Source organism: Trachymyrmex septentrionalis, unplaced genomic scaffold, assembly GCF_001594115.1.
Source record: "Trachymyrmex septentrionalis isolate Tsep2-gDNA-1 unplaced genomic scaffold, Tsep1.0 scaffold190, whole genome shotgun sequence".
Classification (NCBI taxonomy): domain Eukaryota; kingdom Metazoa; phylum Arthropoda; class Insecta; order Hymenoptera; family Formicidae; genus Trachymyrmex; species Trachymyrmex septentrionalis.
This window is the reverse complement of record NW_017305072.1, coordinates 2,001-15,464: the sequence shown is the minus strand read 5'-3', so window position 1 is coordinate 15,464 and position 13,464 is coordinate 2,001. Positions and strand designations below refer to the sequence as shown.

The 13,464-nt window shown below is 40.7% G+C and overlaps 1 protein-coding gene across 1 annotated transcript in view; it reads right to left on the bottom strand.

Annotated features, from left to right (window-relative positions):
- LOC108747041 (zinc finger protein 541-like) overlaps positions 1 to 11,320 on the bottom strand; it is a gene marked incomplete at its 5' end in the record, with an annotated part of 44,371 nt that extends 33,051 nt beyond the window's left edge. Inside the window, 2 exons of the mRNA XM_018484273.1 lie at positions 632 to 750; positions 11,211 to 11,320. Coding sequence (XP_018339775.1) covers positions 632 to 750; positions 11,211 to 11,320 — 229 coding nt within the window. The remainder of the gene's footprint in view (positions 1 to 631; positions 751 to 11,210) is intronic.
- Between the last annotated feature and the right edge of the window lie 2,144 nt (positions 11,321 to 13,464).

Here is a 13,464-nt window from a genome sequence, read left to right as displayed (position 1 = left end):
TCGTACACTGAAAGAGTGATTTTCCTGAAGTATCGAAAAATTTAAAAAAACAGCTTTGATAATTTTGTTGAACCATTAAAATAATTATGTACGAAACTCAAGCATGATAAGCAATGCTGCAAAAAAATTTAGACGTCCAAATTTTGAGCGTCCTGAATAATTCCTTTGATAGCCCAACAAAATTATCCTTAAATCTACTGTCCTAAATCTAGCTGAATTTTTAGATACTTCAGCAAAAACTGTTCTTTTTGTGTAGCAACGTTGCAACGTAACGTTACTGACACTTCACTGTAAATAAATATCTTTTTTTCTAAATATTGCTATCAATATTTGTGATATATATAATTCTCATTTCAATGCCGTAATTTCACTATAATCTTGCGTCACAACTATGGTCTAAACACCCGCGCACGAAGACACAAATATCGGTGGCATAAAACCATAGCTGTGTACGAAGTTTCAGTACTTCGATACTAAATTCAAAAGGGTTGCAATCTGGTTGAAACAGTTATCTGCTATCAGAGAATTATATTGTCAATCTTAAGTTACTAAGAGCTTATTTCGTAAAATTTAACATATTCGCAAGATATCGCTGATCTCTCTGATGTGAAATTCTCTAATCAGTACTCACAAATGATCCTGCCGTTTAAACGCCTTGCCGCACATTGTGCACACGTATTTCCTCTCGTCGCTATGCGTCAGTTTGTGCTTCGTAAGTGCCGATGCATTGTTGAACACCTTCCCGCAGATCTGTAACAGAGAGAAACAACCATCGTTGCAGCAGCAGTGTAGATGAAAATTATATATGGCATCTGTCGAATCGCGGCTACGCACAATTACGTTACATTTGCCACTGAATGCAACTCCCTCTCGATTATCATCACGGTGTAGTGGAAGCCACATTATACACGTATCCGATGGAATTTCTTTTCATCGAGTACATTAGCGACATACGAAGAGTCACGTGCGAGAACGAACTCTATTTTAAAACTGCACACATGAAATTAAAGCGTGTCCATAATTTATAATTAGCATGCTAATCGTCGTAAAGCGAGGACATCGTTTCATGAGAGATATTAGAAACGATATCAAATGACTATCGCATAAACGTGGATCTCTTCTGCTCGCGAATTTATCTTCACACAACGCAACAATTATTGTGTCTGGCATCACCGATAAGAATAATTTCGCAATTTCTGTAACAAACGATAATCACGTTCTTAACATGATAGAGTCGTTACACGTCAGATAAATGTATTTATTCTATTATGCAGTTTTGCTCAATATATTACTTCAAAAGTGAAATATAAATAAAGCTTTCGTGCAACTTTAAACTTTTATAACTTCTGTTCTGTGCATAAAATAAAATCTGCATAAAGTAAATCTATAAAAAGCATTTAGATATGCAATTTATGGAAGTTATAAAAATTTAAAACATAAAAACTTCATAATCACTTTTCTATTCTAAGAGATTGATAAAAATAAATCCAATCTTTCGGACAATTAATTATTGTTGTGATAATAAATATAATAATAAAAAATATAATGTCCAAGATTTTATTCTTCGTGCCACACAGAATTAAATTAGTTATTTTCGCCGCAAAGTATCGAGATGGGACAACGAAGAGAAAATTTGGTGGCCGTTAATATAATACTTCCCTGATAAATGACGCTATTATTGTCGGTCCTATTAAAGAATAAGAGATGGCCGGTATCACCGCAATACGTAGAAATTACTCGCGGATTTAATAGCGACCGCATCGCGTGCCGGTCCTGGATATAGTATGCCCGTTAAATATGTGGAATTAGGTTTATTATACGCGCCTCCAGGTCGCGGACTATTTCAGGAACTATTTCAGGTAGCCAAAGGCCGAGGAATTGAATGCGGCCGGTGTTCTACCCGAAAAGCCGATGCCTCGTTCGAATGGCGAGTTCGCCGTCGTAGAAAATCGTGCGAATTCCGCGGGTCCATGAATGATAGGAACGATTAACATTTCCAATAAATTTGCCCTGCGTCTTTCGCCACGAGCTTGTCTCTGCCTCTCGAAATGCCACGCATAATGTAATCAAGCGGTGTCATCGAGGTAACATCAAAAGTAACATAATTAAAATAAAAAAATAAATATATATTGTCCCCTGTCGATATTATTTTACAAAATTATATCCTAGGTGTGCGTAAACTTTAAAACGAATTAAGGAGTCAACATAATTGTAATATAATTTCACTTAAATAATTGATTTACCATAAATAACAATCCATCTTTTCTATGTAAAATTGGTAGATATTACACTCCTTAAATCAATTTCAGCGTTTGTAGAAAAAATAAAATAAAAAAATAAACAAGATGATAAGGTACATACTAAACGGGATCAATAATGCGAGAAGTACAGAACGCCTGCGACGTTAAACCCGCAGACGCGAGTTAAACTCGCTCTAATGCGTAGCTGTTCGTGGAATCCCGCGGACGAGATTCGGAATATCACGTCTCGAGGGCATCGGGAATTCATCGTCACGTCGAAGGATTCGCGGTGCTGGCGCCGCGGCATTAAGCCGAAATTAATTTCCAATGCACCTGCGGCCGCCGCCGCGCCACGTGACGACACAGAAAACGTGCGATGGCACGATTCCGAGCCTCCATTATCGGAAAAGTCTTTTCCGCTTCTCGTTTCGCTGTTATTTCCAAATGTTCGACGAACGCGAAGGGTACATGAATCGCCGGTGATTTCCGGTGAAACGAGAAAAGCCGAATCCAAAGTCGCGAAAGAATACCATCGTTTTTTCCGGAATATATATATATGGAATTTCTTCCGACTTAAAAAAACTACTTAACAAAAGAAGAAAGAAACGCAAATGTCGATCGTATAAGTGTTGTACTATTTGAAATTTTTAACTCTCATATATGCGAGAGATCGAAAGATGATTTGATTTCTTGCGTGCAACAGTAACAAGACGAGCTATGGACTAAAAATTAAAATTACAAAATGTTTCTTAATCACTTCTATCATCTATGTATCTTCAATGTCACTTAAATACAGAAATCGCGAAACTAACGCAAACGAGGTCCCTGGCTTTTCGGCACAAAAAAAAAAGAAGCTTGTTGACATCCGGCGGAATACGAACTTCCTGCGGAATCCTCACAAGCACTCATGCGAAGCGATACTATTTAACCATGAGCCACGGTTGCTATGACGACTCACGTATAGCTTAAACGGTACAGTCTGTCGGCAAACATTTGCTGGGATCCGGCAAACAGGCAACAAATTCCATTTCATGAAGGAACGGGCGTACATAACGAACGTTCTCGAGAAAACGAGAAGTACTCTCCAACATGACAGAAGAAATTTCCGGGCCATAGATAGAAAAACTTCGCGTCGCCTCCACTCTACCGGGAGTAAATCCCAGATTAAAAAAAAAGGTATTAAGACGTTCCTGACACGTCGCGGATAATATTGACCAAAGACATGAAGCGGACCAGCAGAAGGGAGGAGATAAGAGAGGGCGATGAGAAAGTAGGTGCATAGATAAGAGGACGTAAAAATTACGAAAGAGGGAATAAAAAAAAAAAGAGAGCCAGAAATGACGCAAACGCAAAGATTTAAGGCGTGTAGAGGTGGTGGCTGTATATATATTCAAGAGGTGGGATGAACGTTTGCACACGGTCTCGTGGGGGTCTCGCAGGAGCTAAGGGGGAGGAGGGGGGGGATGAAAAGGGGCGAGGCGCCAAGGGAAAGGGGAGTCGTACTTCTGGCTCCTAAGCAGAAAATCTAATTTGCGTAGCTTAACTCCTAAGGAGCTCCAGATGCACGGACGCCAACACACAGGAGTTTCAATTTACGAGGCGAGGACTGAGACCAGGGAGAAAGATGAGAGGAGCTACCGGAGTGACGGAGAAGAGGCAGTAGAAACGGCAGATGGCGAGATAAGGATGAGAGAGAGAGAGAGAGAGAGAGAGAGAGAGAGAGAGAGGACACGAAGATCTAAGGAGGGAGGAGAGAGAGAGCTCAAGAGTACGGACGAAGGGTAGGGTCTTTTCCCTCACCCATCATCTCCGTGCCAAAACCCGTATCTTCCACCCCTGACGCGGACCCTCTTCTTGAGAGCTAAACAAACATCATTACTCCTGGCCTTTCTGGCTACCACTCTCTTTGCCAACCCACCTCCGGTCGCCACGATCTCTGGCCGCATCTCGTCTGTATATACGATGGTTCTTGGTCGTCTCCACTTGGCTCGCGACTGCAGCCTGTAGCGCCGTAGCCAATGTACACCAACCAACACCGAACTCTGAATACGTAATCCCGCGGGTGGTAACATTGATACTTCGTTAAGAGGGAACCTTGGTAGGAGAGGTACGCGCGGGAGAACACTTGGACCGAACCAGTGGTCGGAGAGGCGACCACAGAGCGATTCATGGTTTCAACTGGCCTCATCGATCGGCCGATCCGCTTAACGGTCATTCTGACTAACCACGTTCGTCGCGGCCGCTCTGCCAATAAGAAGTACGAGTATGAAGGATCAAATGTGAAATTGTGTGTATCACCGACGACAGAGCTTCGTTTTGATGCTATATTTTAAATTTGAGAGAACTACGTATAGGAAGATCAAGACGACATCTTTCGATCTAACTAATTTGAATTCGATAACTAATTTGAATATATCTAGATAATCAATGAAACGAAGAATAAGTGATTGTCCGCGTATTTATAACTTTTTGAAAAATTCTTGTAAAAATATTACGTAATATTTTATTTAATACAATATGTGTACCAAATCAAATCAAATATAGAGATGACTCTATATATATATATAACTGTAATTATATATATATATATAATTTTATATTTAAAAAAATATAATATATTGGATATAATAAATAATTGAGGCGTCGAGTGCCGCTCGGCGGTTGACTTGCGATCTGTAAATCCGGGTTCAATCCTATCTGCGCCCACATGGTCGATTTTTTGCATTTAAGGAGCCGAAAATGGCCCCACTTGATTAAGAGTCCTTTGATCATCAGCGGCGTTAAACTATAGGTCCCGTATATCAGTGAATATATGTATAGATCCCCCAGGCTGAGGGTTGGACATTGGACTAACAACTTAATTCCGGAAAATTGTTACTGAAACCTTATTAGAGATCTTACGGACTACGCAGGAAGTTAAAGAAACGTGTATATACATATGTATGTGTGTATGTATATATACTATAATATCTGCAACATAATTCACATATTGCATGTATAATTGTGATTCAACCATGAATATAAATATCTAACGAAAAAAAGGAAAGGAGGAGAAGAAAGAAAGACAAGAGATTACTTCATTACTTGAACGCTTGCTAAAATGAACAGCCACCACGCGGCTCGTGAGTAAAATGCGTCTATGGTTTCATTCGGTTAACGTTTGTTCCGGCTACCCACGTTCGCGTCCTGTGCCGAGTTTTCTTTTAACAGAGGCTGGAAGCGGTAGCGTAACCTCGAGGGGGCGAGGCCGCTGGGCGAATGCAATTTGTCGCTTCCGGGCAGGCGAATCTTTTAAAGAAGTGCATCTTATTACCAGCAACCGTTAAGGAGACGAGAAACTCGCGCTTCCGTAAATAATGAGAAAGGCAGCCTTCGCGAGAAGGAAAGACTCGGTGTGCCGTCGTTGCTGCTGATGCTGCAAAGAGACAAAGGCTCGCCGCCATGATGGCGCAGGAGAATATTATTCTCGTTTGAGGGTTGAGGACGGCCAAGTAATGTACGAATGGACTATGTTGCTAGGGAAAAGGACGATGAATGGAACGCAGGAAATCGCGTTACCGTTCGGGATTTCCATTGTGTCACGAAAGACGACTGCACCGAGTCGTTCGTTTGCCAGCAACTTCTTTTAACGAAATATAACGCAGATATAACAAGGCTAGTGTAAGCCGAATACTATTCTTGAAAATAATTTCTAAGAAATGATTTCTCTATAAAATAATTTCGAAGTATCTACCAAGAAAATAAGAGCTATAACCAATCACAAAGTTAGTTAGACGTAAAAGATTATTATTTTTTTCACCTTGTCTCGAATATATTAAACGGTATAAAAAATAAATAAAATATTATAATAGTCGAAGGGGTGAGAGCGAAAAAGAAAAAAAAAGAAAGACACACAATAAATTAATGTATCGACATTTATAAATAATTGAAATGTATATTAAGAAAATATATAGTATTTTTTAAAATTATTCGCAAGCAAGAGAGAGAAAGAAAGATTATCAACCTCCTTCAAAAAGAAACTGAAATCGTCGAGCTTTGGAAGCTCGTAATTTTAGAATAAATTACGAAATTCCTTAAGTCAACAAACTAAAAATAAACTAATTCAAACTTGTTTGCTTTTACACCAAATGTGATGTGATTAATAATACGTTTCTAATATATCCAAAATAAATGAGAATAATTTCTTCGCACGAGTTCACGATACGCACAGTAGTAACAAATAGTTTTTGTCAGACGTGAAACGAAGTCTAGTCCCTTTGTCGCAACTAAAGATGTACAAAATGTAACGGAATGGTAAAGAGCATCATCGACAACAAGAGCAACGGACTGGAGTAGAAACTACGACATAATGGGCTGAAGCTGCACGTAGATCTACCAACAACTTGGGTTGAAGTCGGCTTAATTAACAGCTCGTGTCACCGCGAATGTTGGGAGTACATAGATATCCAGAATAACGGTCACGTATGTCAGCATAGTACATGCACATGTGTTTGCACGAATTTGGGGATTATACGTTGGCCCGTTTTCTCAAAGTCTCTCAACCAAAAATGTAATGTCCGTGACAATCAGATTGCAAGATCATTTCGTAGCGATGTCGCGGAAAGATAACAAGATGAAAGGATAAAAAGCGAGAGTAATCTAACTAAACGATAGTGTTAAATCGGAAAGAAGAACAGTGGTTTAATCAACGCGAGGATGATAAAGAAGTCATTTAATATTGTCCGGATTAATAAAGATAATACCGTTGTATAATATCTCATGCGTGCGCGCGTTTTTAGATTATAGTGTGTCACTCATTCCATTTACATTTTTCAGAAAAAAAAAAGTCCATTGGCTTATTAAAATTAGCGTGGAAGTTTTCTGACTTTCTGTGATGTGTGTACCGCCTGGTCTGATTAATTAATGATTTAATGTACAGTTGACGAAGCGAAAAATCGATCGATCGCCGAGTACATCGGCGATTCCATCGTCCTCGTGAAAAGCATCGTTTTTACATTTACACAAGTGCGGATTAAATAATTGCAACAACAATAGCTCCCTCGATGATATATACATAGCTGCAGTAGAAAATTAAATTCTCATATAAAACTTAACAAGACTTCGGTTTTATTAAATCGATGTAAACGCGTTCACATTTGCCGCAAATTATTTTCAGCATAAAACGCTACACAAGCAAAACGATTAATAATCACATGCATTATTCTTCTTCATCCCGCAGATTTTCAAACTTTCAATACCATCATATTCGCAATCTGCCATGTCGTTATACAGGTATAAAACGCCCGACGCGTTGCGTTTGAATTATTAATTAGCACGCACCCCGATGCTGCGTCCAGTGTTAGAGATGATGGCATCTATGAGAGAGACCGGGCTACGCCACGCAGCGGGGCTCTAAATGGAAATCGTTGATGCATTGCGAGCGATCATAAGGGTGCATTAAAAAACTTTATCTCGCGTCGCGCGACATTAATCGACCGTCTCGCGCATAATGCCGTGCGCGATAATTGGCGCATAAATTATGGCGGTACAGAGCCCGCCGTGACGAGGAAAATTCCACGGGCGTCCTGTAATGAATAACGATCAATTTCCGGCGAGACAGCCGAGCGTCACGTCGGACGCTGCTGCAAAGGCCGCTAGCCTTCTCTACCTCTACCTCTACCTCTCTCTCTCTCTCTCTCTCTCGCTCGCTCGCTGTTTCCCTTCTTTGCTTCCTCTCTCTTTCTCTCTCATTCGAGTACCACCCCCTTTGGATCGCGGCGATATCCGAGAGCCATAATCGAGCCAAGGCGGACGGGCTTAATTCGTCGCTAACTCGATACATCGACAAGGCTTGTCAACAAGTCAGGCGAACCGTCATTTAATTACGTAACAAGGCACACCAGAACGAGGGGCTGGCCGGGCCGTATGCGGGAGAAAGAGAAGAGACGAAACGACGAGAGAGTACGGGTCAAAGGGGACGAAAGAGGAAGTGGCAGAGATGAAGGAGAACGAGTAGCGAGGATGAAAGAGCAAAAAGCGCGTGCGACAAGGAGGGATGCTACGTGGAAACGAGAGAGAGAGAGAGAGAGAGAGAGAGAGAGAGAGAGAGTATAATGTATGATACTTTACAGAAGAGAGCAGGGACGAAGGAGAGATAGAAGCGTAGGATCAGTCGCAAAGACAGCGGATCTGTAGGAGAGTTTCCTTCCCTTAAATAATACGGCGCGTATTCTCATCACGAGGCATCTAAAGACGCCTGTCTGATAATTCTCGTCTTACTACGAGATTAAATATACCAAGTAAATAAGATTTCAAGAATCGGGGCCAACATATCCGACTGCTAAACTTGCAACGAGAATACAAATCTACAGACTCGAGGAGCAAAGTGGTTTTGCTCAGTCAAAAGTTCGGAGCGTGTGTAGATCCCGTTACGATGTGTACGGCGGGAGAGGAAAGCAGATCAATCAGTGAAGGTGGTGGGTTCTGAAAGGGTTAACTCCTAAAATACAACCACCACCACCATCACCACCACCACCACCACCACTACGAGGTACGCCTAAATCGGTCGAATGTACTGACGACAAACGCGGGGAATGCGCGGGGGAGTATTGCGTTCGTGTGTTACATCGGGGTGCCGTCGTGTTTGCTCTGCCTGCTCGAGGCTCGCGCCGGCGTCGCCTGAATATTCAACAGCCTTTCTACACACGGCACACGGCCACGACGACGGCCCGTGCTTGCACGAGCCGCGCGAGCGTGTACCGCGTGTATAAACAGCTCCGACAACCGCCTGGCACTTTAGCGCCGAGACCGTTGCGTCTTAATGTGGGTCACGACGAGAGAGGGCTGGGGCTCGGAAGAAGGAAATTGAGCCGTGCTGAAATCAAGGCTAGCGCTGCCATTTCGACCTGTCGTCACGTTGAAATAAATTACAGTCACGTCATCGTCAGTTCGGAGTCGGCCGATTAAAGTTCATTTCCATTTTACACGTAGGTATAGTACAGAGTAGTTACAGTCCTGTGCGATATATGCGGAAAGAATATCGTACAGAACGAATGGAAAGAAGACGATATATGAATCAATGAAATTTGTCCCTTTTTTGTGTACTTTTAATCTAAATTGCTGAAAATCAAGACGAGGAAAAAGTTGAAACGTCTAATTTCTTCTCTATTTTGCTAATTTAAATTAATGCTGCATGAATCCGAGAAAATAAAAAAATATCAAATGACGATTCGCGAATAAAAAGAGAGTGCTGTAACAGTAGTAATAATAAACTCAGGATGTGCTTCATGCTTAGCGTCGGAGCCTGCATTTAATTCGTCGCGCTTCAAGTTGAAATGGGAAATAGCTATATCATAAAAAAGTTGTCTGAAGGCAACACGCAGACGTAATATACGCGGGTGTCCGTGATAAAACGGACTCGAAGGGCCGTCGTAAAAATGCCGCGTGCGTACGAAAACTCGTCCGGATTGCACGTCACGGATGCGAAAGCGCATCCCCGCACGTCGGGGTAGCTTTCCGCAAGAAGCGCGCCGGCGCGGTGCGGAAAGTGGGTCAGCATCGTTAGCGTTCGACGGCGCCATTTCGACTCGTTCCGGCTGCGGGCGAAAGGGACGGAAAGGGGGCAGACACACAGGGGTAGAATGGGGCGGGTTAGCACGAATTTTGTGGCCTCGCGCTACGGTTTTCGAGCACACCCCCGTGGTCATCGATCGTGGTCGTCTAACTCGATCGCTCGCTAACGAACCGTCTCCTCGTTCTTCCCCGTGAAAATGCTCTTTGTCGCTGCGTGCTCTCGAAAGGAAACTAACTGTTAAAATGCAGCACAGCGGGAGGAAAAACCGGTTTCAGAGAACCGGTTAAACAAAACATAGCTCGTGGTCTGTATAGTACAACGCGAAATTGTATAACAGATATGAAAAAATAGACTATAAAAAGTAGTTATACAATTTCGCGATGCACGAGTAATTAAAGAACTGCGCAATTATCGGTTTGAACCGCGGACCAACTTTCGATTCGCGCACGTAGTCGAGTACTTTATTTCAGCAAACTTTAAATCAATTGACAGAGACAATTATCTAATGTCAGTTTACGTTTACTGGCCGCGGTACATTTTTGTTATTTTCGCAAGTGATTCCACATTTAATTAAAACATACTGGTAAAAAAAAAAACCGCAATGTAGCTGCAAGAACGTAGCTACATTATGCATACACGTAATTTAAACAAGCTATGCGTGTATATGTACATAAGAGAATATTCAAAAATAATATTTCCGACACATGCCAGTAATATAATTAAGACTATCTGAGTAATTTTATTCAGGTAAAATGAAGGTTCACATGCGTGATAATTATTGACAATGAAACGTAATTTTTTTTTTCTACCGAGTAAGAGACAGCCCATTTAGAATAAAAAATTGCGAACAGCCTCCAAACTCTGGGAGTTTAAAATTATTGTTAAGCAAATAATTGTTAAACAAATTTCATTACGTAAAAATATCTTATCGAAGGACGCACGGCTACTATAAAGCGCGATTGACGCGGTGTCGCCGGATATTCTGATTGATAGTTGCATAAATATTCTTGATATGCATATATGAGCAATCGTACTACTATCGCGTTGCGGAAGAGCCAATTTGAATGAAATGACAATCTATCTCGCTCATCTGTTACAGATCACATAACAAATGCCAATATCATTCCATCAAAATTATTGATGTACCTGCTTAACTAAATAATATATTTAGATCATAGCAAATAACATGATAATTATACTTATCGAAAAAATAAAATTTATAAGGAGACAAAACTGAACAATCCTACAATTTTGATAAATTTATCGCTGTTGTAAAAGCTGTTGGATTATCTGTAAGCTAGAAAAACTTCTTTATCTTGATTTCATTATATTCTGATTGGCCGTGAGACTAATGTTATTTGCAAGAATTGAATTTCTCTCGAAACGACTGATCTTCTCGCGTCTTCGTCTTCGCTCACCTGACACTGCTGTGGTCCCTGCCTGTTCGGCGAGGAGGCCTTCAGTCTCGATTTCTTCACTCCCAGCTTCCCAGGATCACCGCCACCGGCCCTCGATTCCTCGCTGCTACCTGAAATCACAGATATAGAACCCGTTAAATTGCCGTAACGCCTCGACGTTTGACGAACCGAAAGACAAATCGATGTTACTCGATTAGTTGCGAATTGCCGGAGAGCAAGAGTCGTTTCCTCTCTGACGGCTAGACCCGCTTCCGAGCAGTCTCTCCTCTATCGTCGAGGACTGACGCGACTTTTTGCGGCGACGACGCTTCAGGTTCTCGCTCGTCCCGCAACGTTTCTTCCGCACCTCCGGACATCACCTCCTGTTTTCCTCCACGTCGTCACGAGAGACGCGAGGTAGCGTCTACAAGACTTCGACGTATGGAAGATTGATTGCCTACCGTGGTCTTTTTGCGCGCGACCTGGGATATACTTAATGGTCGATTGGTCTGGTCGTCAACATCGATCGAGCACCGACTGTGTCGTGGAAGAAAGGGATCTCGAGGTGGCTTCTCGCCAAGGACCACGTGGTCGTTTCCTTAACGAGAAGCTTCCCCCTGTTTTGCTAAGGATTGTTTTGAAATCAAACAACATCATTCTTAAAAAATTACAGCGTACATCAAAATCAATGATGTTAATACAATATATGTTATAATAATGATTTATTTCGTTCCATTTAGAATACTCAATTAAAGAATATTGACAGAAATTTTGAAGAATTTCAAACGAATTGTAATGCGTATCAATTTTTAAATAATAAATATTAAAAAAATTGTAATCGAAAAATTAAGTGTGTACGACAATATATTGAGCTCACAAAATCAGAATATTCTCTAATCCGCTTACTGAATATTCTCTGATACGCTTATTGAATATATCAAACAGGAATTTCTGTGTAATCGTTGTAATAGTGAATATATTGTTCCAATATTGAATAATACAACTATTAATGAAAAAATATTCCCCTTAATAACATTATGTAGTATAATCACTAATGTATCCATTAATTTATTGGACAGCACAGTACAGTTTGCAATGTGCAACAAAAACATGTAAATCAAAAAATAGAGATTATCTCTCAATTAGTCAACCGTTTGTTATTTAGTTACCTCCGTTAAATTAATTATTAATCAATGCACGATTGGAAAATGTTTCCGACTAGCTCCCGATTAGAGAGAACAGCATCCGTCTGCAATTTACTTCCGCAACGGCGGGGATGCTTGTACATCTCTACGGGTCGTCGTTACCGACGTGCAACATCTGCGATCATCGTTCTCCTCGCCGTGCCTTGCTCTTCCTTGTGAGGCAGCTAATTAATTATTGTTTCAGAGCCGCCGCTACCGCAGCGGTGCTAGAAACTCCCGGTGCACTATTTGCACAGCGCGGACTGGAGGAAAGATGGGCTTCGCTTAGTACAAAATTATGACTCATACAGTTGCGCGAAAGATGAAGGTTGACGTGCGATTTTTCCCTGAGCAATTTCCGTACGTCATGGGAAATCAACCGAAAGTGCAGCTAAACAAGCCCTTTCTCGTGTGCAAATAATTATATTGCGCTATTTTTCACGTCGAAATAATTATGCGAAAGAGTTACGTATGGTAACCGGTTGAAGTACACGCATAAATCAAATTGCACGTCTAAGCCATAGTCATGTCTAAAATTATAAAATTTATAAGGCATCCTTACAAATTTTTTAATTTCAAATCTGTAGATTAAAATAAATACAACGAAGTTTATCAACTGCTTCATTTATTAATAAATTATCAATATTTAATGATTTATTATTACGCTTCCCTTTTGCTCTATAACTTTTGCAATTTTCTTTTTTTTTGGTAAATTTTTCACTAGTTTTCTATTCGTGAATTTCGTTATTTGTTCTCGTTCTTCCATAATCGCAATTTATCTTGTTTTAAAATGCGTTCTTAATGGATTTCTTTCTTCAAGTGAACCCATAAATATTCGAGTTAATGTCAGAACTTTGTGGGGGCCAATCTTATGACATTGAACCTATTTTTTTTAAACAATGTCATATACATGACATTTATAAATACAATTACGCAATAAATTGAAAACATATACGTGCATGTATCTCAACTGATTCCAAATACTAAAAGAACAAGTAATTCGTCATTTTTTAGAGAAACGCTAATCAATAAGATGCTTAATAATTTTATAGTTCTCTAATCTTACTTCTAATTTTCTGTCGAGTCGAATC